Source organism: Nylanderia fulva, unplaced genomic scaffold (genome assembly GCF_048542155.1).
Source record: "Nylanderia fulva isolate GAGA-0341 unplaced genomic scaffold, ASM4854215v1 Scaffold7, whole genome shotgun sequence".
In the NCBI taxonomy this organism is placed as follows: domain Eukaryota; kingdom Metazoa; phylum Arthropoda; class Insecta; order Hymenoptera; family Formicidae; genus Nylanderia; species Nylanderia fulva.
Genome location: NW_028190807.1, coordinates 6,513,181 through 6,539,244, shown reverse-complemented (window position 1 = coordinate 6,539,244; position 26,064 = coordinate 6,513,181). Strand labels below are relative to the sequence as shown.

The 26,064-nt window shown below is 31.9% G+C and overlaps 5 protein-coding genes across 8 annotated transcripts; all 5 read left to right on the top strand.

Annotated features, from left to right (window-relative positions):
• The first annotated feature begins 2,133 nt into the window (after positions 1-2,133).
• LOC114929696 (transmembrane protein 114) lies at positions 2,134-14,652 on the top strand. Of its 4 annotated transcripts, XM_085488510.1 has the most exons (7): positions 2,830-5,549; positions 6,154-6,188; positions 7,386-7,459; positions 8,385-8,634; positions 10,378-10,455; positions 10,682-10,819; positions 12,759-14,652. In XM_085488510.1, the coding sequence occupies exons 3-7, from the start codon at positions 7,448-7,450 to the stop codon at positions 13,007-13,009; spliced, it is 729 nt and encodes a 242-aa protein (XP_085344636.1). In that variant the 5' UTR covers positions 2,830-5,549; positions 6,154-6,188; positions 7,386-7,447; the 3' UTR covers positions 13,010-14,652. The 4 variants fall into 4 exon arrangements, with proteins under 4 accessions (XP_085344634.1, XP_085344636.1, XP_085344635.1 ...); XM_085488508.1 differs by lacking the exons at positions 6,154-6,188; positions 7,386-7,459 and adding an exon at positions 2,134-2,334 and having other exon boundaries at positions 5,390-5,549; XM_085488509.1 differs by lacking the exon at positions 6,154-6,188.
• A 571-nt stretch (positions 14,653-15,223) lies between these two features.
• Positions 15,224-19,145, top strand: LOC114929665 (huntingtin). Its single transcript, XM_029301273.2, has 8 exons — positions 15,224-15,498; positions 15,576-15,756; positions 15,934-16,212; positions 16,291-16,432; positions 16,527-17,114; positions 17,185-17,780; positions 17,861-18,174; positions 18,260-19,145. The coding sequence occupies exons 1-8, from the start codon at positions 15,413-15,415 to the stop codon at positions 19,071-19,073; spliced, it is 3,000 nt and encodes a 999-aa protein (XP_029157106.2). The 5' UTR covers positions 15,224-15,412; the 3' UTR covers positions 19,074-19,145.
• On the top strand, positions 19,105-21,362 carry LOC146720426 (huntingtin-like). Its single transcript, XM_085488529.1, has 3 exons — positions 19,105-19,568; positions 19,989-21,210; positions 21,267-21,362. Exons 1-3 carry the CDS (start codon positions 19,105-19,107, stop codon positions 21,360-21,362), a joined length of 1,782 nt encoding a protein of 593 aa, XP_085344655.1.
• On the top strand, positions 21,297-22,558 carry LOC146720425 (huntingtin-like). Its single transcript, XM_085488649.1, has one exon. It carries the CDS (start codon positions 21,362-21,364, stop codon positions 22,556-22,558), a length of 1,197 nt encoding a protein of 398 aa, XP_085344775.1. The 5' UTR covers positions 21,297-21,361.
• Positions 22,559-22,562: 4 nt separating this feature from the next.
• LOC146720424 (huntingtin-like) lies at positions 22,563-26,059 on the top strand. The gene is made up of 7 exons (XM_085488648.1): positions 22,563-24,071; positions 24,183-24,388; positions 24,503-24,677; positions 24,764-25,177; positions 25,258-25,418; positions 25,587-25,674; positions 25,757-26,059. The coding sequence occupies exons 1-7, from the start codon at positions 22,563-22,565 to the stop codon at positions 25,853-25,855; spliced, it is 2,652 nt and encodes an 883-aa protein (XP_085344774.1). The 3' UTR covers positions 25,856-26,059.
• The last annotated feature ends 5 nt before the right edge of the window (positions 26,060-26,064 follow it).

Here is a 26,064-nt window from a genome sequence, read left to right as displayed (position 1 = left end):
AATTATTTTTACTTTTAAAATAGAAACTTTTACTGTCTCACATCTTTTTAATTTGCTTTATGAAGATTAAATAATATGCGCATTTATTGTTAATCAAACATAGAAGCTAGATAGGCCTATCTTATACTCTTTTGGCATTGGAACTTCGCTAACGAAATTACCTTGTTATTTTGCAATACTCTACTCTTTTTAAAAATCATATTTTGTATTTTGCACTTTGCGTTATGAATTGTGTGTTTTCTGATCTTCGACAATATAATACAAAAATTAAAGGGGCTAGAAATATATTGTCATATGTCATAGAATATAGAATTTAAATTATAAATAATAATTATCTCAATTGTGCAGTGAAATAATCGATACTTATTGAAAATATAAACATTTATACACATATATTTACGAAACAAATATTGAATTTTTAATTATTAATCCATTTTTTTAGTCAATTTGATTGCTTGTTTTACAGAAAAATTAATGGTTTTACATCAATAATTTATACCTTTTGATAAATAAAAAAATGTCGATTTGTTATATTAAAAAAATCAATATTATTTCACAATGTCTTCTTTATAATAGAATGTTGCTGTCATGATATTCTTTTCTTGTGCAGTTTTCAAAATATTTATCATCATTACAACAATAATTTCTTTCTCTCTCTCTCTCTTTCTCTCTCTCTCTCTCTCTCTCATTTCTTTATTAAAATGTAAATATAATATTTTTTAGTAGACAGAATGTCTTACGGAGAACTAAATGGAATTGTATTTTTAAAACAATTCGAGATAGAGAAAAAGTCACAAAACAAAATTAAATGGTTTTACATGTTTTTGCATTTTTTATGTTATCTTTTATGTATTTTTATACATGAATGCAGGTTGCGGAGCGCAATTTACATTATTAATACATTATTTCCCCTCCGAGGAACTCGGAGGAATTATCAAAGCTATTTTTGCGCAGATTCTTCTCTTCTAATAAAAATCTATTGATTAATCTATAAATGTACATTTCGGTCTCTCGATTAAACATCAGCATGTAAATCGAGCTAAAAAATGCATATGATCTTTAATGAGATTAATTTCAACAATCTCCACGATAATTAATCGCGACAATTCTTTTTTAGGTTTTAGCATTTGAGAACAGAAATACGTGGTTGCTTGGAAACATTGCACAACGTCGAACATTTAATAGTTTATCGCCTGAGCGCTCATTCAATTCGAGACTCACAAAAATCGAAACTCAACTGTTAACTAATCAAATGTGTTTATGACCACGTGACTTTCACAATGTATATATGTATAATTTTAAGCGCTACCATAATTTTTTTTATGAGTTGAAATTACATTGATCGCCGTTTAAACTTTCAACAAATCATCTAGCGATAAGAAATAAGCGTAATGCAGATTTTCCGTGTCATTCAAGTGTTTTTTAATTTTTGATGAATATTAATCTCTTTCCATGAATTCCATAGGTCGTTTAAGATTTTTACATCTCGCCACATGAACTCGTAGTTAGTCAAGATCTAAATAAATAAATATAAGTGTAGTAAAGGGTGGCGCGAGAGTGTGCACTCATTAGACATACTACTCTCTAAATTTCTTGGAGTGAAAACTGAACAACTCATTCCAAAAGAGTAGAATTTTATTCCAAAAGAGTGAAATTCCACTCTTTTGGAATAAAATTCTACTCTTTTGGAATGAGTTGTTCAGTTTTCACTCTAAGAAATTTAGAGAGTATAGCAATCATTTATCCATGACAGAAGCATAAATCTGAGTAAGGTATCTGTCCTATATAATGTTTTTCAATCAACAACCGCTAGAAAATTACTTTTGTAGACTAGAGAAAAATTGGAAGTGCAAACTGAATAAGAAATTGAAGACGAGTCTTTTGCTTTCTGGAGTCTTACCGCTGAGTTATTTAGATTTTACACCTTATGCCACTTTAATTGAGTGTGATATAATATACGACACTCGTATGACGATGTTGGAATCTCGCTCGATAGATGCAGTGCCAAACTGCAACAGAGAAATTCGCGTTCGTTGCAGCAGATCGTGTGATTTCATGTCAACTCATAATAGAATTTTATGCTCAAGATTATGTATACATTGTAAAAGTTATGCAGTCATAAACATTTGGTTGTTCAACTGGCAGTTGAGTTCCGACCTTTGTGGCGCTCGGATGAGTGTGCTCGGACGATGAACTATCAAATATTCAGACATTGTGTAATGTTTCCGAGCAACTACGACCAGATATTTCTGGTCCAGTATTATTTCTCAACAGTTAGAACCGAAGAATTATTGCGATCCATCGTCGTGGAGATCGCTAAAGTCATGATTGAAGGTCGTATGCTTTAGATTTACATAATAATAATGATCTAACTAAGGAACTAAAAATTTATAGAATTAATTAAGAGAGTCTCATTAGAAGAGAGGAATCTGCGGTTAGCTAATCCTCTTGGCTCTTAATAATAGCTCGTTGTTAGTTAGATATATTTATTATCAGAATCTTGGACTTGAATTTTTTAATTTTTAAAGTTTTATTTATTTTATTTCCTCCAGCACTCACTATTAAAAATGTATTTGTTAACAAGGAATTATTTATTAATGAAAAAAATAAAGCTACAAATAAGTGTTAAATTAATTATTTATTAACACATTTCTTTGATGACTTTGATTTTAATATATATTGTAAAAGAAAATACTTTTTAATAATTCCTGATGATTCTATCGAATGTTTTTATTCTATATTATACATTAAAGTTCAGTAATTGTAAATTACGTGAAGTATGTATATAAAATACAAGATATTATATCTTGCATAACATAATTTATCAAGATAATGATCCTGAATAATCTTAAAAAGATTTCAATCGCTTTATTATTTATTTAAAAAATATTAATGATTAAATTTGATGACTGCAAATAAGCTTTAAATGTAATAATTTGAATTTCATGAATTTTACATTAGTTGTACATTTGCATATTTAAATAACTTTTCAGCTCATATATTTACTGTAATAAATTTATTCTGATCTGTGAAAGGGACATGAAAACTTAAATTTATGACTATCTCGTTTCTTTGATATAACTCTATTTGATTTTTCTTGTAAAAAATATAGCATATCAAGAAAGATAAATTACACTCGAAAATATAAGACCATGCTGCAATAAATAATAATCTAGAAATAATAAGATGAACATGTGATTCAACGATCAAAGATTATAGTGATTATTTGAAACTTTTTTATAACATATTATACATCTTACATAGCATTTCATTAAATAAATTATTATGAATATGATTTTTCTTCTCAATTTTTTTATGTTGACTTTACTAGCTATAAATTTGAAATTACAAGATAAATTATAAGCGTCTATTATGTCTTCCGCTATGCGTGCAATCGAAAAATATTTTCAACAAAAATAGAAGGTTTTGATCTCAACTAAATATATCTAGTTATTAATGTATTTATTCATAAAGTAATTAATGAATATGGTGCACATAATTATTTTATAAATAATAAAGTAATTATACACATAATATGCAATAATTTAAAATAATATGATTTAAATATCTCATTAATTTGAAAGTTTGACCAACTTTTATTAATTCTAAATTATAATTTCTCTATAGGATTAAGTAAAGTTATAGTAGTTAAGTAAAGAATAAAAAATTGTTTATTTGAGTATATTATTGTAAATATTAAAATAAAATTATTATTATTATTGTATAAATGTTGCTTTTATATATATTTCTATTATTTTATTGTTCTTTTGACTATGTACATTAAAATAACATAATAACATTATATTTTATTACTGGCGACTATCATTAATTTCAAATTATTATATTTTATATATTATGTAAAATAATTAAAATAATTATATATTGAAATAATTATTATATATAATAATAATTATATTAAAATAATTATATATATACTGGATGTCCCAGAACTGTCGGAAAAGTTTTTAATGCAGATTCCTGATATCATTCGGAGATGATTTTTCCTCAGCGAAAATGTCGAGACACCAATAAATTTCGAATTATAAGCAGTTGAAAATAAAGGCTTTTTTGGAAACTAAGCCTTGTGAAAATAAAATATTAACAGAACTACATTCTTCAGTTAATTTTAGATAGAGTTTGCTTTAATAGAATTTTAATATAAGGCTTAGTTATAAGGATACATAATAACAAAAATTGGGAACGTGCTAAAAATGATGGCCTCTTTCAACATTTTTACTAAATCGTCTCCAAATAATACCAGGAATCTGCCATTAAAAACTTTTCCACCAGTTCTAGGACATCCTGTCACACCACATGACGGATATATTAAATCAATGATTAGAAATTTATTTTTAGAAGTACTCTATTCAAAGTGTTTATCTTGGAAACATGTTGCTGTCCATTCGCTGAGAGCTTGTCAATGTGCAAATCTTACTGCATCTTATTCTAATTCATAAAATATTTCTTTGAATAATATATGAAAGTGAGATGACTTTATGAATGATATTATTTTGATAATATACAGTCGAACAGTTATGATATGCTACACCTCTAAAATATTTTAACAAGTGAAAAATTCGCCAAATATTTTGAGTTTATAGCAAGACCTACATAATTTTCTTAGTTTGTATTTCTACAGTCATATAAAATATCATATTTCGGATAATATTCTTGATTTTCAACTGTTTTGATGATTATAGAAGACGCAAAAGTAATATTGTTTACAAATTGTAAGACACGCATTTTAGCCAATATTGATGCAATTTTGATTGAATTTGTTAAAGTATTTCTAATTCAAAAACGGATTTTTGTCTACAAAAATTATGCTGTAGCCAATTTACTGAAATAAATTTTAAGACTATTTGTAATAGCCTTAATTAAAGATGACTTGCTGTGCTTGCAGATCATTTTTTCATTTAAACTAATTAATTGTTGATTGAGATATTTTAGCGATTAGCACTTCTTGTTTGTATCATAGAAATTTCAACATTAAAGAATTACTTTTGTTTTTGTAAATATGAATTTGTTTTAAGTTGCAAGTACATTAATCTATAAAATTTTATCGAAGTTGCATTGATACTAGCTAAAATATGAGTGATTTGCAATTTTTTAGGAACGTTACCTTTTATCTTTTTATTATCGAAACAGCTGGAATCGAAGATTTTGTCCAAAATATGGTATTTCATTTTAAGAAGATGAAACTAGATTTCAAAATTAGAATGACTTTCCTTGTAAATTTCGTGATTTTCTGATATTTGTCAAACGAACGAAATATTCTGTATATTATTCCATTTGTAATTTTATTTGAGAAATATGACAAATGTTTTGCATTAACCTAATAAATATAAAAATGTATTCTTGTGCATGTGACCTTTTTCTGTCTTGCCAGGTTGTTGGTCCAAGTTAAGTTATAAACACTTTTTGAGAACGTCGTTGAAGCCATTATCGACTAATCGCACGTGCCAGACACGCATTCTTGAATTGCTACCAAAAGGCAGGGAGAAACAGAAGACGACATGGAAAATCGCACAGAGGCTTTGTACAATAAGGTATAATATACGTACTATAATAATTTATTTGAATGCACATATCATTAAATTAGGTAGATCTTTAGCATTTAACTAAACGCTGGCATATGCAAACTAGTTCACAGTTCGTGTTATTTTAATCAATAAAAAATTGTGACAATATTAGAGATTTGCTTAGAAGTAGATAGAAATCTACTTAGAAGAGAGAGTTAAGACACAATGATAAATGTCGATAACAGATAATACAGAAATACAAGATTTAAATATTTAAATAATTTAATTATCAAGAAATGAAATCGCTAACACATTTAAAAAGCTGCATCGATAGTCGATGAAATTCAAATCTATATATATGACAAATTTATATATGAATTTATAAAAAATATAAAAAATATTGGAAATTTTTGAAATAATTTCCAAGGTATCAATTTTCGTAGTTTTCATTTTATTTTTTATATTTATTTTGCACAAAATTACGAACGCTTTTAAAATAAAAACACTATTAAAATATATATGTATCCGCAAGATAAACTTTTACTCTAATATAAATAAATATACCTTTATACAGATGGTCCAAAAATTACGTACTACAATGGTTGTAATATTATATATAATTTTTGTACAGTGTAATCAAGCAACGCGGTGGTGTCACGAGGCCAAGTACATAAAAATTAATTAACTGGTCGCGTGATTATGTTTACAAAATACCGTCGAAACGCTACTAATTTTAGAGCGTTCTTCATTTCCCTATAAATAAACTCTATAATTTATTGTTTTCAAAGTTTTTTTATTGTGATCTAAAATATTTTCTATAAATTGTGTGCATGTTTAACTAGATGCGCTATAATATTTGAATTTAATGTTTCAGCAAGTGTAACTAAAAGTGTTTCACGTGTTTGAAGTGTTTGTTGATTATCTTGTAGTTTTAATTATTTACTAATAAGTTTTTTGTCATTCGTGTCTATGATCTTGAATAATGTTTTTGATATGTTATTTATTCTTAATAAGCTACATTTGTCCAACGGTGTTCTATATATCATATTTAATAATGTGATTGTTTTTGTTAAATATTCTAATTTTCTTGTATTAACAAAATTAAGATTAATATTAACTTAATGAAAACGCAGCACATTGTGCTGCAAAGTCATGATTATAATTGCTAGTATATACTACTAATATATACTACTAGCATTTTAATATCTATAATGTACAAATCAATGTAATAAATTGTAATAAAATAATAAATCGAAGTAACAAAATATGATTATAGATTAGACTAGCACATATTAGGAAGTTGCCATAACAAAAAATTTTTATGTATTAAATTAACTAATTAATTAATTACTAGATTTACGATAAGAAATATAAATGTTATAGATTAATTTAATGATTTATCTATTCGACTATTTAACATCAGTTATGTTTATTTAAGATCAAACAATGGAATAAAATTAAATAATTAAAATGATTAGAATTTTAATATGGAAAAAATTAATTAAATTAAATTAAATCAAAGTTTATTGCAAAGACGCTAAGAAATAATTGATTTAAAAAGCAACAAAACATTTATTAGTGTTTAGTTTAAGATGTAATAAAGTAAATTTCTGTGCTATCTGATTTATAAGTTTATAATATATATTGAATTTGCATATTACTTTCTTCAATTAAATTTATTTTAATAAATTCTTATATTCGCGAATACATAAATTAAACAAAGAGGATCGACCAAAGAAAATTAGTCTAATAATAAATATGATTTTAAAAGTAGAGTATTTCTTGATGTATTCTCTCACGATTATATCTTTTATTTCTTTAAAAACTAAGTAAATTTTAGTTTAAAATTTGTCAACGTTTCAGGAATCTAACGTCTCCATTCGAGTGTGATAAGAAGCCGCAGAATCAGATGAACATCTTCAAGAATGTCATATCAGGCAAAGATATATGCAGTTTTTATTATTTGTTTTATGTTTTTTAGAATGTAGGTTTTTTGTGAGAAATTTATCTTTTCAGATAATATTTCTTCATCTATTATCATTATATATCTACGCATGCTTTATCTCTATAATCTAAAGGTTTCTGTTAGAAAAATTTCAGCTTTCTCATTAATAATCATTTATTGTATTTTATACTTAAACAGTTTTACTTTTAAAATTCGGGATTCTTTATCTTGTATCTCTTTAGCGCTTATACATAATATTTTTTTCATACAAAAAGCTTATAGTTTTCCACATGCTCATGTGCTGCATTATTTTATATTAGAAGTTTGTTTAAAACTTCCTTTTAGAATGATTAGTTTCATTTATTAAGTTACTATTTATAATGTATAAATTTATATTATAATTTTTTTGTGTTCTATACAATAATAAAAATTTGGATATTTTATTAAAGAAAAAATTATGTCTATAAAATATATGTTAATATTTGATATAATAATGTAACATATAATTTAAAATAGTATATATATTTTATTGTTGATATATAAAATTTAAAATATGAAATTATATATACAAATGATATATATATATAAAATAATAATAGATAATTTTAATTTTTTATAAACTTTTCTAATATGTGTTTGTATGTGTGTGTATATACATACATATACATATTTTTCAATTGTAAATTATTTATGAAAATATTATTTTAATTTATATCTTGCGTTCATTAATTTTTTAAAATTTGATATGGATATTTGTGTCTTAACTTTTTCTTAGACTTCTATCTATCAATTTTGTCATAGATATTTCAAAAAAATTTCTCTAAAATATTTCCGGGATTTTTGTACTATGTGAGTAAAAAATATCAATATTTGTTTAAAATTAAAGAAATATATAAATATTGTAATATTTCTACTAGGTTATTTTTGAAAGGCGACTTCTTCTGGGTTGCACTGCTCTTGTGGGACTGGCAGTATGCATATGGTCCGTGGCTATAGGAACTGATCATTGGTTCATAGTTAAATCACCAGATGATGAAGGTTTACCTTTAGCAAACCGTTCTGGTAAAGTTAACAGAAAATTGATTTCCAAACACTCAGGTCTCTGGAGAAGCTGTATCACCGGATGGATGCCTGAATCGGAAAACTCTTCCGACTTAATACGTTATAGTAAGTGTTAGTGACTTATTTTTTCACAAAATATAATAAAAATATTGTTTTAGAATTTTTTAAATTAACTTAATTTATATATAATTTTATAGAATTATATTTTTATATTAAATTTGTATAGAATGTTTTTTTATAATTTGTATAACATAAAGAAAGACAATTTCACTAATTTCATATAAAGAGATCTTTTGGTGTAACTTAAAGTTTTGTCAAGTAGAATTACAAAACTCTTTAAAAGATCGTAATTTTTTTGTAAAAATAACTTTTTATGAGATTGAAAAATAACGCATTCAAATTTAGTTTAATTATTATTTATAATTTAAAATCCCTCCTTTCTCTCCAATGTATATATTTATACACGAGGCGAAGTTATACAGAAAGTATAAAATTTGTTTTCTTTTAATACTTTTTTTTGCTTATATATCTTTTAAAGATATATCTATTGCTTTTCAGCATAATTTCCTTCTTTATTGAGGCACTTGTCTAGCAAGAAGACGCATGAATCAAAACTTTGTCCATGGAAAGTGGGGTCTTGCTTACGAAGCCATTTCTGCATTTCATCCTTGACATCTTCACTTGAATGAAATCGTTCAGTAGGAAGGAGGATTTTATTTAAATGAAGATGTCAAAGATGAAATGCACGAAAGGATAAGCAATGCAAAGTATGCAAAAGAAAATATAGAAGGATTCCCGCTTTTTATCGACAGGGTTTTGATTCATAGATCTTTTAGTATTCATAAAAAAGTACCTTAATAAAAAGAAGAAAATTGTATTGAAAGTCTAAAGATGTATCTTTATAAAACATGTAAAAACTTTTGTAAAAATAAAGTGTATTAAAAATAAGTTAGTTGGAAACTTTACTTTCTAATTTTCATTTGTGTGTGTGTATATATTGATGCGGATCCTTTTTAGGTTGAAAATGAATGTCTAGAAATAGATATTTGATGGATATCGACTGGACATTCATGTGCTACCTGGGTATATCTTTGTACCTTTTTAAGTATACATAATTCCGGTTACATTTGCATATACATTTCTTTAGATTTGCACTACATCAAGAATGTATATCTGTGAAATATACAATATATACATAAATGTATATAAATATATTGTATATACTATAAGTATATTTTAATATTTTATAAGAATACGTCTTTTTTTATCCATTCCTCCAAATCTATAGATATAACATTCTGCAAAACCACAATTACGTTTGAATTGCTTCCCAAATTTCGTGCAAAATTAATATCATTTTTATGTTTATTTTTAAGTTTTTAATAAATTAATGATATACAAATATTTTATTATTTTTGTTTAATATTTTTGTAAATATTTAATAATATAAATTTCAAACTAGGATAAATAAAACTTCAATTGAAATAATAACTTTTTGTGATTAAAGCACACACACAAATAAATAGAAAAATAGAAAAAGAAATATATTTTTTATAACTCTAGTGTATTATTTTAATAATATCTCTTGTTTTTTAATATATTTTTATAACTAGTAAAAATTTTTATAATTTTGTAAAATTATTTCTAATTGGATAAATAAAACCGTCATCTACAAACAGGCCTTTGTGGAAATTCACGCGTCACCTAAATATAAATGGCATAGCAATTAAATTGTTAATAGTTTAAAAACTAATAATATAAGAAATTTAAATAAAAAGTTATTCTCTTTCTTATAAATAAGTTTGATAAGTTTATTATATAAATTGTATACATGTAATTATTGTTCAGCCGACTGCGAGTATTTGGATATGTTTCCAACACAGACTCAAATAGAGCTAGATCCAAGTGTGAACTTGACAATGCTGGGTAAGTATAATTAAAAATTTCTATTTTTTTAATTATTATTATCAGAGATTCAATTTTATTAAGTTTGACTGGTATAAAACGTATTGAAACTTTATATTCGCTGTATGTTTATATACATGTGCATATACACAAGAGGGTGTATGTGTGGTATATATGCCGATATAATTCTATAATATGCGATCTAAATATGTATTATAGTCTAACTTAATCAACCTATGTTTTTCAGATTTCGCCAAGACTGAAGTCTCGTTTGCTTTAATCAGTCTTTTCGTAATGATGTTGGGCTGCAGCTTTTCAATTTACACATTCCTAAATCCACGCTATATGTTTAAGCGGCTTGCCGGAGGAATACATTTTATAACTGGTAATTATGTATAATATATTAATTTTTATCCATATAATAAGTTGTTAATCAATAATAAGTTTTTAATCCGATTTTGTACTTATGAGTTAAATAATAATTATATACAAAAAGAGAGATATTCTAAAAATATCATGTAAATTGTTCGTGGTTATATTGTGTTATCAACATTTATCTAATAGTAAGTGAAATGACGAAAAACGTTTATTTTTCAGTTTATTATTTGTTAAGATGCTTAAACGGTTCTTTAATTAAAATAAATATATGTATTATTTTTTTTATTACTCTCTTACAATTTTAAATTTAGAAAAATATTATATATCTTCATCTGATAATCTGAAAGACATTATTTTCGTCCATATTATTATATGCAATACTTTAAATAATTGTTGATAATACAATAACAAAAATAACGTATTAGCGAAACAAAAATTTTGTTATAAACACAATAATGACGAAAGTTCATAATTAGCTCGCGCCGGTTTTGTTGCTTATTGAATAATATTACCAATCCATGTAATTTTACGATGGAACAGTTTTAGTACATACAAATTCAGGAAGGAAACGGGCTAATAAGAGCCAGGCGCAACAAACTTGTTTTAAAATCTTTATTTAATTTGAACGTTTCAATTATTTCCCCCCTTGGACCATCTTCAACAGATCGATTAATAAAAAAATTTATGTCTCGATCCACATTTCCGTTGTACGTCTTTGGTAAGTTCTCAAATTATTATAGTTATAGTGCACACTTAAAATTATATTTTAGATTCAAAATTATTTTATATAAATAAATATCACTATTTATGCCATAACTTATATTATTATTTATTATTATTTACTTTATACATTTTAAAATTATTTGGTATTAATTTTTATTAAATTTCTATATTGTATAAAGTTGAAAAATTATGAAAAAAACTGTAATTTTAATTTTAATCTAAATTTGCATAATTTGTAAGACAAAGTTGCATCCAATATACGTTAATAAAGTTAAAATAAAAAATAAAATTTTATGATGCAGGATAGATTTTACGCGAAAAGTTGCAAATCTGTAAAACTTTTCAATTTTTAATATTTTTATATATTTTTTATATATTATTACATAAAACATTTAAAAATAGATCGAAAGATTCATTTAATGTCCCTGTTTCTCGATCTTTAACTTTTTTAGGAAAATCTGTAAAAAAATGTAGTAAAAGTAAAGTGTTTACAATCGATTACAAAAGATAATATCAAGTAATAAATAAATGAGGCATGTGTCTTAATAATCCCCGAAATGTTGTTCTAAGTTAAGAACAATATAATAATAATAATAATAATATATATATATATATATATAAACTCGAAACTCTCGTAGCTCTGTGTATGTGTGTGTGTTTGTGTGTGTGTGTGTACACGTGATTCTGCATGTCATAAACACAACAATATGTATTTTTACAAAATATGATGAGAACGACGAACATAAAGAACTATTTATACTTTATTGCACTGATAACTTAAGCAATGAGATGTTAGATTTAAGCCACTATAGCTCAAAAACTTTATTTTGTGAGTTGTGACTATTATTAGAAAATAAAATGTCTATATAAACTAAAAAAATAGTACAATTGCAGAATTGTCTCCTGAAAATGATTTTCTATTAAGTACGAGATTCTTAAACTTTGATAAAAAAAGATGCTAACTATATTTTTCTTTTCAATTAAAATAAAATTTTTTTTACAAAAATGATTTTTTTCCATCTAGAATACACAGATTTTGCAACAGAAAATTAAAAAATATAAATATAAATTAATAGTATAAAAAATTCAGAAATTGTAAAGAAAGTTAAGTATTTAAATTATAAAAATTATAAATTTTTTTATATTAAAGAAATGTTATTTTTGTAAAAATATGTATATATATGTGTACATAAAATTTAATTTCATGTCTTCATTTTTTGCAGCTGCTTGCAACATGGTGGTGATACAAGTACTGCTTTCTTCTATTGACTATCAAAGTAAATACGTTAGTGCAATTTTTCCAAAAGGTGCATCGATAAAATATGATTATTCGCTTGTTCTTGCGTGGATCGTGTTTTTAATCAATCTCATGTCTGGTTTTATCTTCATGATTTTTTCAAGAAAAAGAAAAAGGGATAAAGCACCTACTGAAGAAATAGCTATGGCTGATGAGCCAACAATAATTGGACGATAAATTTCTTATCATTGTCATTAATATATTATTCCTATTATTATTCATATTGAAATATAAGATTTAAGTGTGAATTATAAATGATACTATAGCTATATATGAATATCCTTATATAATTACTTTTCTTATTTTTCTTCCTTATTAAGAACTGATAAGAAAACAGCACATAATTATTAAAAAAGAATATAATGAAAAAATTTATATACATATATCAATTAATATATTAAGAGATCTTAAAAAAATTTATATCTTATTAAAAAATGTACAAAATTATGATCGAATTATTTATATACATATATATATGTATAAATTATATGTACAAAGTGTATATAAAGGGATGACTGAATAGTTTAAAAATATTTTTAAAAATGCTTCAAAAATTGTAACATTTGAAGTGATGCATAAATAGTATTATTTTGACTCAAAGGTTATTTTGAAAATCTTGTAAAAATTAGTTTTTTAAATCACTATTTTTTATATTATTCTTATAATTGATCAAGATAATTATAGCAAAAAATACAGCATATTTTAATATAATATCTTCAATATAATCTCTTGTTAAGAACTTTATTATAAACTGCGAAATTATATTATCAATGTGGGAGTGACTCAAGGTTTAAAAGTTATACACTCGGATTTATTTTTAATACTCTTTGTGCATATACATGTGTGTGAGTACATATCATGTAGTATATATATGTATAGAGTATGTTAAAGATTAGAGCTTTAGAAATTCATTTCTACGATATTTAATAACTTTAATTTCTTTCACAGACACGTGTCATGTAAAGACTCCGCAATTTTATTAACACGAACAGGTCTTATGATATTTTAATAATACATTTTTATTATTTCTAATTCTTCTTCACAAATAACATGTATATACATATATGTGTGTGTTTATATAGATAGAGAGCAGAACACCACACACACATTCCGTTCTTATTTTTATTGTACTCATCTAGACAGAAACGTATGTATACGTTAAAAAAATAAAACATAAAGTATTGTAAAACAATTAATAATAGTATCTATTAATTTGAATATGACGAATAAAAATAAATATAAGAATATATATAAGTGAAGTTGTGTGAACCATATGAAGAACCACTAATTCTCTCTGAATAAAGAAAGAAATGAAAAATAAAGCAGATGAATTGATAATAAGTATTTTATAGCTATGTAAATACGTGAAAAAATTTTTTGAAATTTTGATATGTAATGAAATGAAAAAGCAAGTGACATTAAAAATGAATAGAATAAAAATCAAGTTTAAAATGAAGTAATTTTCGAGAATGAATAATGTGTGCACATAAACAATACAACAAAAATAAAGTATGAAACGTTCATAAATTTCTAAGTATACAGAACGATAAAATAAAAATGATATAATTAAATTTTCTGGCACTGTAATAAAAGCGAAGACATGCGAATTCTGATAACTTGCGCTTTTGTAATTCTTATTTCTCTTTTCATATTCTGTCTTGATTTTTTTACCAGTTTGTCCTCATTCACTCTCACAATTCTATTTTGTAAGATTTTTGTATATTAAGTATCTTTTGTATATGTATAAGTATATTAAGGTATATTAAGTATATTAAGTATGTATGAAGTATTTTTAATTATATCTATATGTATATATATTATCTCTCTCTCTTTAATTGTTACATCAAAGCTTTACATTTATTTTATAACTTATACTTAGAGAATGTTATGTTTTTTTAATTATCTTTTATTTAATTAATCTAATAAGTATCCCTCAAAAACTTTCTTATTATATATATGTATCTATATATGTAAATTATTTAATATACTTATATAATTATTAATTATTATATATGAATATTATAATAATGAATTAAACATTAATAATTAACAATTATATAATAATATATAATAATTATTATTATAATTATTATATAACAAATATATACATATAATAATAATAATAATAATGTTTTATATCATTATTGGAATGCGTCGCAAATTACTTTAGACTATGTTTCTATACATTGTAAGAAAATAATAAACGTAATGTTACCTATAGTTTTCCAGTAGTATGACAGTATATATGGAAACCACAGTGTTTTATATATATGTGATCAAAACGTATCCCCTTAGGCGCTCGGAAATGTCACTCCTTTGATGATTTGAGTCTTCGAGCGGAGAAGTCTATCTCTCTCCCTCTACGTCTACGTACGATCTCACCCGAATGCACACCGAGCGTACTCCGAACGCCGAACAGCTGGTTCCGAGTATGGCATCGGCCAGCGTGTAGCGATGTAGTATTTCGCGGTGTCATGATCTGTCAAAAATGCGCTGTCAGGAGTAACAAAATGTCACTCGTCAATCACACGATTTGAGGAAAATTTATTGAGGAAACTAGCAATTTTTTTTTAATACGGCATGGCTCACTTGAATAATGTATTGAAGGCTGTGGAAACGTTAAATGCGCTACGAGAATCGGACATCTCGTCGGATTCCGGAGCAAGGTATATAAACAATAAACATTCTCTGACATAAATCTATCAAGACTGTTCAATGAAAATAAATTTCTATATTTGAATAGGAAAGAGAAGATATCGTGTTGCACAATCATTGTCGATGGGATATGTTCGCCAACTGTCAGACAGAATCCCAAGTTTCCACAAATTCTCACCGCTACTGTTGAAACACTGCTAGCTTTGTGCAATGACAATGAATCGGATGTCAGGATGGTTGCGGATGAATCTCTTAATAAAATTATAAAAGTATAATTGTATTTATATATTTTTATGCCAACAGCATTATCTGTTATAAAACTTGTAACGAGATATTGATAGCAAATAGCTCATGAAACTCTAGCATAAGATATGCAACACATATATTTATATAATCAATTTTATATATGTATATATATATATATGTATGATTTATTTTTTCCTTAGGCAATGGTTGACAGCAACATTGTTAAGATTCAGATAGAGCTTTACAATGAAATAAAAAGAAATGGACCTGCACGTATATTGAGGGCTGCTCTTTGGAGATTTGGTTTACTAAGTCATATGATACGTCCCTCAAGGGGTAAAGCTTATGTATCAAATCTAATACCTTGTATAGTAATCATTGCGCATCGATCTGAAGATACGGTGATTGAAACATTATCGCAGTCATTACCATTAATTTTAAAAGTGTTAGGACCTTTTATGACAGATAAGGATGTTAAGGTAAGTGCCTTGACATTATACTTATAATTATGAAGTTTTATATTATCATAAGTTTTAAAAATATTAAATCTGTTTTAGAACTTGTTAAAAGCATTCATTGAAAATATTACCTCTTCTCAAGCAGCTTTTCGTAGAGCAGCAGCAAATATGATTTTGGCAACATGTATAAATTGCAGAAAGCCACAGTTCTTCTTAAATTATGTATTAAATTATCTATTAGGTATAGTAAATATAAATTGTTATACATATGTGCAAAAATTGATTTCAATTAACTTGTTTATTTATTAAATTGATATATTTCATTTCTATTACAGATATAATGACATCCACGAGAAATGTTGAAGATTACCCATCTACTATTATAGGCGGGTTTGGCTGTCTGAGAGTGATTTTACCTTATATATGTAAACCCTTAGAGCCTCAAGATGTTGAGATGCAACAGATAGATAATCTATTAAACATTTATGAATTGTGTTTGCATTATACAAAATGGCATTCCGATCATAATGTCATAAATGCAGCTTTAGAGACCTTGGCACAACTTTTAAAAATGCCCCCAAAGTCATTAGTATCTGTTTTATTGTCCTCAGAAGGCATAAGTCAAAGCAGGATATTGATAAATCAAAATGCGTGCGCCCCTTCACTGGGTCAAATGAGTATTTCTAGTGCAAGTACCGCTTATGGTGGAAATTCCGATTCCATCTTGAACTTGATACAGGAACCTGATATTCCTGAGATTACACCGAATATAGAAAAGTGGATTGCGGATACGGAAACGATTGTGCCAGTCACATCTAATCCACAAACAACGCAAAACGAATGTGAAACGAGCGACGATGTGACAGATATGGAAGAGAAGATATCGGAAAGTTATTGCGGTCTGAAAATTGGAGCTATTAATAGTAAGAACAAGTATGCATAAACGTAACTCGCATAATAACTTTACAAATACTAGCTTTCAATGTTTTTCAGATGACGAAATTACGGAAGAAGGTAGCGATCTCGAAAGTGAAATTGAAAAATCGGAGAAAACGCCATATCCGAGCCTGCAAAGTGAACGATCGAAGGAGGATTACTCCGAAGAGGCCACTCTGTCCTTTGCTTCCCCGAAAAAATCTTCTTTGGATTTCGCATTGTACGAGACAGATGTCGGAAATTTTACGGACTCGGATATGCCTGTCAAGTATTGTTGCCGCTATCTGGTGTCGTCCTTCTTGCTGGCGGGCAAACCCGGGCATTTAGTATCGGACAAATTATTTCGCGTCAGCGTAAAGTCTCTCGCTCTAACATGCGTGGGTTACATCTTGAAGCTTTACCCACATTTGTTTACGATGACCGTAACCAAAGAGTCAAGCTGCAATGAGAATCAATTTATTGCAGACATTTTACTATTTGCGAATCATTCAGATCCTCAAATCAGGGGCAACATAGCAATGCTGATCGGAATCTTTTTGAAGTCTGTATTTGTTCAGCATGGCGGTTCCTTCCAGAACTTTGAAACGGAATGTTCAATTCAGAAAAGACATAAGACAGTATCGTTAGAAGACTTGATAAAGCTACTTTTAAATGTAAGTTTATACAACAATGTTCTTTTAAAAACTAAGATATTTCTCCTTAAATTTTTAACTTACTTTTGTCAAATTTGTAGGGCTTGAATGATGATTCTGCAACAACCTGTCGTCAAACATTAGATGCGTTGAATCTCTGCTTATCAGAATTACTAGATTCCGTCAGCAATGAACATGGTCTTGCAATCTTGACTATATTGCCAAAACTTGTAAAAAATCCCTATTTTCTGGTAAAAGTAAAATTAGTTGACTTGTTGAGTAAATTGTCCTATATAACGATAGAACACATAACAAGACAATCGTTGTTCCAAGAGCATTTTATTGATGTTATAATAGTTTTATTGGGTGATCCAGACCAAAGGGTGAGACACGCCGCGTCGGAAGCTATTGTTAAGTAAGACACATTTATAAAGTTTTTTGTCACATTTTATTAATCATATATCTTTTGAATCGATACCACCTTGCACTTTTTGTTCCAGGAGTATCCCTTGTTTATATTTCCGACATCCTCAAGAGGACACTGTTACTAGAAAGGCTACGCAATATACTCAACAATTTTTAAGCGCTGTAACATCAAGTATCTCGGAACTGTCATCTTACCAGGACAAACATAAGCCGTTCGTGAACACGTCTGTCAAGCCCTTTGTCTATCTGAATCATTATAATGGCGTAAATTACGATTCCAGTGTGGAATATTCCCTCTCGCGCATAGTTAACATTTTAACGGAGATACTAACGGTACATTCCTCGAAATATCTCATTTACGGATGCTGCGAGACTCTTTTCCGCTTGAGCGAGACTTACCCGACCACGGTTTACGCGAGAGGATGGGATTGTATTTTAATGAAGACCCTGCCGAAGAAATCTAAGAAGAATAGCGACCGATCAGATACCAGCGACATCAATTTCGCGAACGAGATGATTTCGTCTCCGGTGAGCAGCGGTCTCTTATCATTGACTTTGCCCCTGTTAACGTCGTCGACCATCAGCTTGGACTTGTCCACCCATCGACATCTGATCCTCCTCGCCGGCAATTTGGCCTCCGGATTGGCCGTCTGCAGTTTTAAAGCCGGTAGTGATTCGACAAAAATGTGGAACATCTCGAAGGACAGATACATGGAATTGTTATTGACGCACATCACCAGAGTTCTCAACATCTTCGTCCACGTCGTCGACGAGGTGCAGCTGATACAAGCCAGTGCCAAGCCCGTATTTTCGTCCTTATCAGTCCACGCAAACGTTGTCACCGAAGAAGAAAATTATGTCGGAGCAGAAGTCGAAGGAGAAGGGTGAGAGGATTGGTTTAAGAAGCGGAAAGGAACATATGGGAACGTTCGTCGGGATACCGCATTACATGAGAATACATGACATTTTGAAAGCGGCACATTCCAATTACTTGGTCACTCTACAGCATGAAGCTAGCGAAATGTACGTTTCTCTGCTGAACGCGATGCTAGATGTTCTCTCACAGATCCTCGAAATCGCATCCGTCAACGAAGCGAGTAAAATAGCAGAGGAGGTGTTGTCTTATCTGAAAACCACCGTCGTGTTGTCGCCTACGGCGACGGTTCGATGCGTGCAACAACTGTTGAAATGCTTGTTTGGCACAAATGTGTGCGCACAGTGGAGCGAGCTGGACGTGCAGAAAATTACGGATCGTTGCGGTACTCTGCGAGATGACATCGGAGGTTTTTACAATCAGTGCTTTCAATATCCAGCCAGGCAAATGGCCAATACGATCAAATGCATCGGGAATAATTGCAGGGGTGAAAACGAACCGGATACCGGGTAATTATTCTGATATGTAAACTATGTTAATATTTAATTTTTTCACTTGACTTTAATTTATATACTTACTTATTGCGGCTATTTAATTTTTCTTAACATTAAGCAAAACAGATCTTAAAATATAAATCAATAAACCATATTTCTATTAAATAGATAAATTAAATTTTATTTTATTTTAATAATTTTTTGCTTAATTTCTTAAACAAAAATTCATTAAATCTACAATATTAAATTAAAAATTAGCTGTTCTTGAATTGTATTAATATCATTATAATTTATTTTATATTTATATCTATATTTTATATCTATATATATAATCTATCATTTATTAAAATGAATTTTCTATACAATAAATTTGTTATAAATAATTTAAATAAAAAATTAAATATTTTTATTAAATCATAAATTACATTTTCACAGGTGGATAGGATTGCTACGCAGAAAAGGCGATCGGAAATTTTCGTCGGTTTTTAAAACTTTGGCGCGATCCTCGGATCAAAAGACGTCGGTAGCATCATTCATTCGTCTCTTTGAGCCAATGGTTATAAAGTCTTTGAAACAATACACCGTCACGAGTAACATCGCATTGCAGTGCCAAGTTCTGATGCTACTGAGTCAACTGGTTCAACTCAAGGTCAATTACTGTCTCCTTGATTCCGATAAGATATTCATCGGATTCGTATTGAAGCAGTTCGAATTTATCGAAGAGGGTCACGTACAGCAGACCGAAGATCTTCTGCCGAGGATATTCAATTTCTTGGTGCACCTATCCTACGAGAAGAATCACTCGAAAGCGATAATAGGTATACCGAAGATAATCCAGTTATGTGACGGTCTGATGGCAAGCGGACAACCGGCGATCACGCATTGTATACCTGCGCTAGCGCCCGTTATCGAGGATATATTCCTCATTCGCAACGGAAGCTCGAGCGTGATCGAGCAGCGGGAATTGGAAACAACGAGGGATGTGCTGATAGCCATGCTGCTGCGTCTGGTGGAGTATCACGAGATAGTCGAGCTTTTGGCGCTGTGTCTGGCAGAGTCTAGATTCAGCGGCGATGGAAACGGCGAGGAGAAGTGGCGAAGATGGTCCAGACTGACTATGGACACTGTGCTTCCGATATTGGCCGCTGGAAAGCTCAGGATAGAATCCGAGAAAGCGCACGTCGCACTGGTGAAGCTATTTGCGGCTGTCTCGCCTACGGTTTTCCGACCGGTGGATCCTCTCCTCAAGATACTCTTTACCGCATCGATATCCACGACAGCGTCGAGTCTGAAACTGAAGCGATGGCTAGGCATGATCAACGTCGTCCTGCTCTCATTAATCTCCTGCGCGAAGGAAGAGGCTATGCTGGCGCGTCTCTTGGATCTCAATATATGTGTAACAGATGTGTCGCCCCTGTTCTCGCCACATCAATGTTCCGACTCTTCCTCTTCCTCCCACGAATGTTCCACGGATCCTTTGAACGCCTTGAGCATCCAGTCGCGCCAAATGCCACCGGAACATATATTTGCCCGATTTATATTCAAGGTGATCAACCTGATAAGCGGGAAGGTGTTCAATCTACTCGGACTGGTGAATCACAAATCCCTGGATCCCTTCGTCGGTTTCTCCGATTACACGGCGGATGACAATTATCTGGTGCATCAGTTCGCTTTCTTCCTGCAATTGTGCATTCACATGTTCGAATCCGGCAGCCATTGCAAGGTGGCGAACGCGACAATGCAAATGATTCAAGGACGCAACGTGTCCGACGAGGAGAAGCTGCTCGTCGACGACTTGAACTTGCTTGATGCTCGGCATCGGAAACGTATGCCCGACAGTGACGTGTCAGTGGGCCTATCTAATGATCCTGCTGGGATACAACGAGATGTCCTTCTGGTCAAAGGTGTTGGGTACCAGCGAGAGCACCGATTATGTCGTCATACATCTTCGACCGAGCGAGAAAAAGCTCACGTCCGATTATATGAATGGTAGTATAAACAATCAGATTATCAGGAGAGGAGGAATCATATTATTCTGCGACTACATATGCGAGAATCTCAACGACGTGGAACCGCTCACGTGGCTGTTGGTCAACCATATAGAGGAAGCCGTGGACATCGCTGTGGAGTCTCCGGTAAGGGATCTTCTGACCACGGCTATACACAGAAACCCGGCGGCCAGCGGACTGTTGGTGCAAGCGATAGCGACCAAATGTACGGATCTATCGCGACCCAGTTTTATCAAACGGCTGCTACAGTGCATCGAGGGTGCGCATCACTCGCAGAGCGGCGCGGTTATAATGACCTTGATACCGAGACTCTTGTCCACCAAGTATCTTGCTCTATCGAGAATGGCGGCGAAAATTGCCAGCCGTAGAGTGGAGATCCTGTTGACCACCAGCGCGGAGGACGCTGTCGATCAATTGTCGAAGAATGATCTTGTCAAGATTATGGACATCCTACAGACCACCAAGCTGGCCAGAAAACATGGTGGCCTGGTCAGCCTGTTGAACAAGCTGACTGTACAATATTATGATCTGTCGCCGTTAGAGCTCGATCAGTGCAGACCGTTCAATCCGTCCACCGTGAAGAGCATTCAGTTGGATCGGAATTGGTTCCTGTCGCAGGTGAAATTACGATGCTGCCACGCCAGCGCCGGCAACAATCCTATGGAGTTGGCGCAGTTACTCAAGGACTTGGATTTCGACGATTGCTTGAGCATTCTCTCCTGCAAAGAGTTCAATCTGAAGATCTTGAAATACTGCGTAATATTGGGCGCGAGATTCAGCATCGAGAAGTGCCAGGAGTTGGAATTCGGGCAAGCCCAGTGCGAGAAGGATTTTCATTTCAACGCGAGCCCTTTGTATGTCGCCGCTAAACAGTGTCTGCTGGAGCACATCCACTATATCTGCGAACTCGTGCCGAGGCCGCATCAGATTTACAATCCGGAAGCGGAGGGGAATAGTAGCGGGAAGGAATTAAAATACGCCGCTAGATTTTCCTGAACTGATGAGCGACCCTCTTTATTGGGAAATTCTGTTCACGATAATCCCAACCGTCAAGATTTACATGAAGACGTTACCGAAACTGGCCAAGTACAACGTAGCTAAGATTGATGTGAGATTCGAAGAGGATATCGCCAAGTTTTCCATGTTATGTCTCGAGCTGGTGCATTGGATGATCTATTCCGATGGACGGAATCTTCATAAATTGAAGCCGCACGATATGGACCTCGCGCTGAGTTGCGCGGCCGAGATTCTGAGGCACGCAGCTCCGAGTAAAATTTTCGGGGAGAGTACTCGTTACACCTGGGTCTGTTCCGCGGCGATTTCCGTCACGAGAGTCGTGGAGAGTGTACTAACGACGATGGATCCTCTACCGATCGTGGATTCGCAGGCGTTAAAGCCGGCTCTCGAAGACGACGACACCAAGGATTACGCTCGGGCGTGCATCCAGATGGCGTCGATAGTAGCTTGGCTCGAGAAGCGTCAGGTGGAAGGCTCCTCCACGAGAGACATCCCGCCGTACCTGTTCAACATGATAAAATCTCTAGTCGTTAGCATAAGTCGACAGCCGTTGGTGAACTCTTACATCTTGACGCCTCCTTTGGCGTGGAAACGCGGCACGGGTCACATCGTCGGCTCGGGTCCCACCAAGTGCTACTTCCCTCTGCTGTCGTCCGAGTCCAATCTTCTGCAAGAGGTGGATATTCTAGAGCAGTTCATTTACCGAGTCAATTTACTGGGCTGGACATCGAGGTCGCAATTCGAAGAGATCTGGATGGCGTTTCTAAGCGTTCTCAACTTTCCCCAGAACGAGAACACGTCCAAGGAGGACGTAGTGGCTCTGATTCAAGCCAGTGGCCTGGCGGTTCAAGCGATCACGAGATTGCTGCTGCAGACGTTACTGCTGCCGTGTCCCGGCAATCCCGACGCCAGCGTTCTGATTCACCATCCGAGAGATCCGCAGCTCTCGGTTCACAAGATCAGTTCTCAGAAACTGTACGCGATACAAGAGCTGCTCCTGTGGAAGTACGAGTACATGAACGACGCGGACGGTAAGACTGGTCTGAGATTGGAGCACATATTTCGCAGAGGAAACGTCGAGAGGGCCGCGATGATCTCCGACAGATTCACGTATAGTCAACTGTCGGTCTCCTACTTGTGGTCGCTTTGCAATTTGTACGAGGACAAATTGAACGCTTCCGTTCTGGACCTGAGGAACAGAAGGAATGACGCGCTGATGTCCGCGTCGCTCGATCTGGACTCGTGTCTGCGTTTCCTTATTGAACACTATACCATCTGGATGTCACCGCAGGCCAGGACACCGGTACAATTGTTGACGGAGATCGTCAAGTCGATTCTGGCGATCTCGGAACTCTTTCTGGAAAGATCGCAGTATCAGTGGATGTTGGACGTGTGTCTAGAAGTCTCCAGGATACATCCGATAGAGAACGTGATTCTACATCAATATCTGGCTATTTCTACGTGTAAAGCCGCTGCCGTTTTAACGCCCTTGGTAGTATAAATTATTAACTAATTTACTATATTATTAATTATTAAATAATATATTATAAATAATATAAAAATATTAAAATAATTTTTAACTAATATATTATCTCTTTATCAGGACTTGGATACTTTGGATAAGGTGAAACGCATAGTGGACATTAATTTTAAATCCGGCTTTCTCGCCTCCAGAGTTTCCGCGCTTCACGGCTCTTTGTATCTGCTGCAAAGCGCGGTACTGACCAAGTGCGAGGAAACAATGAATATTATACATCCTCTAGCCATCGAGTATATACAGAAGCACATTGACTCGCAAGATTCAAATAGGTAATTTCGTGAAATCCAATTTAATTTCGATCGAGTAAAAGAGAATGATCAAAATCATCCGTTCATTTATTTGATACAATTTCTTTTTGTCTAAGTTCTTGTGCTTATGTACAGCATTTCAAGCCAAAGCGAGGAGCATCAGGGAATAATGTGGGCTTTGGTATTCTTCCTGCTGGAACACGCCGAGGATACGCCTCCGGACTCGGAAGCACCAGCCGTATTGGAATTAGTCCTTTCTCTAGTCACATCCCAGAATCTCTCATCCGGTTTACATCAGATGCTGCTGCAGGTACGTCACTTATTAGACACAGCGTTGCAATAAACTCGATTTATATGTGATACGAAGAAACCTTGCTCATTTATTTGCCCCGACAGGGTCTCGAGAGGCTCGTGGCAACGAAGAGCGTAGTTGGAAAGGTCGCCGAGCAGGTCGTTAAGATCGCAATAGACCGGCTGAAGCAACCGAGCCCGTTGCTGGCTTTACCGGCGTTGCAGCTTCTGCTGACGTGTATGTACACGGAGGCGGCCGACCGACTGAATCGCCCCGGTGTTGAAGAACCGTTACCTGATGTAGAACCAGAGACGCTAGTCCGATCCATAGAGCGTATATCTGCGATATTCGACAAGATCCGCAAAGGTCATCCCATGGAGGTGGAGGTGCTGTGCACGGTTCTGTCGAGTGTTCTCGGCGACTTTTTCCCTCCTTCCGAGATCCTGACCAAGGTCATAGGAGAATTTCTGTCTCCGCAACAACCACATCCAAGATTACTCTCCGCCGTTGTCTTTAAAGTTCGTAAATTTGCGAGAAGATGAAATTACGTATCGCATGTAAGGGACAAATGTGAACTCTGCAATTCTAATTCTTCCAGGTCTGTGAGAAAGCGTGTACCTGCACGGAAATGGAGCTCCTTCAAGACTGGGTGGTCTTTAGTTTACCAAATTTCATTCAGAGCTTGCCGATGGCGATGTCGACCTGGTGTTTGTCCTGTTTCTTTATAAGCGCATCGACGAATCATTGGTTGAGAGCTTTGTATCCTTTTCCGGATTGACTTAACTCTATAATTTTTTTACAAAATAGTAAAAGAATTTTAAAGAAATGTTTTTATACTTTCATGAAATTGTTGTAAAAATATAAACATAGACATAAAAATTACGTTATAAACGTAAAAATAGTGCGATTCCTTAGCTATAATTGTAGATTTCCGTACGTTCAATCTAGAATAGGAAAATATGAATATGAAGATAAAAAGATGTTGTGCATAGCCGCTTCGGACTTTTATCACAAGGTATAGATTAATATTTCTTAATTTACACATATATACTTGTCATTTATCATTTATCTTATTTTGTCATATCAAATGATTTCAGCTGCCCAAGGAATCGCAAAAGAAGGCGTTTGTCGAGACTTTCGAAGCAGCTGCTAAGGAACCCGGAACCCCGTTCAGTGATATTCTAGCTTCTTTTTAATTGACGTTGACCGTATGTCGAGAAAGAGAAATATTCTACAAGATGTTAAACTGTAAAATATTGATGTATACTATTACCTGTGCGTTGTCGCGCGCACACGTGTACATTTGTATGTATGATACTATATTTATTTTACATTATGCCCCGTCAAAAGAGAGATATACAACTTGTTTTACAATAAACAGTATTTTTTAAGTAATTAAATCTAT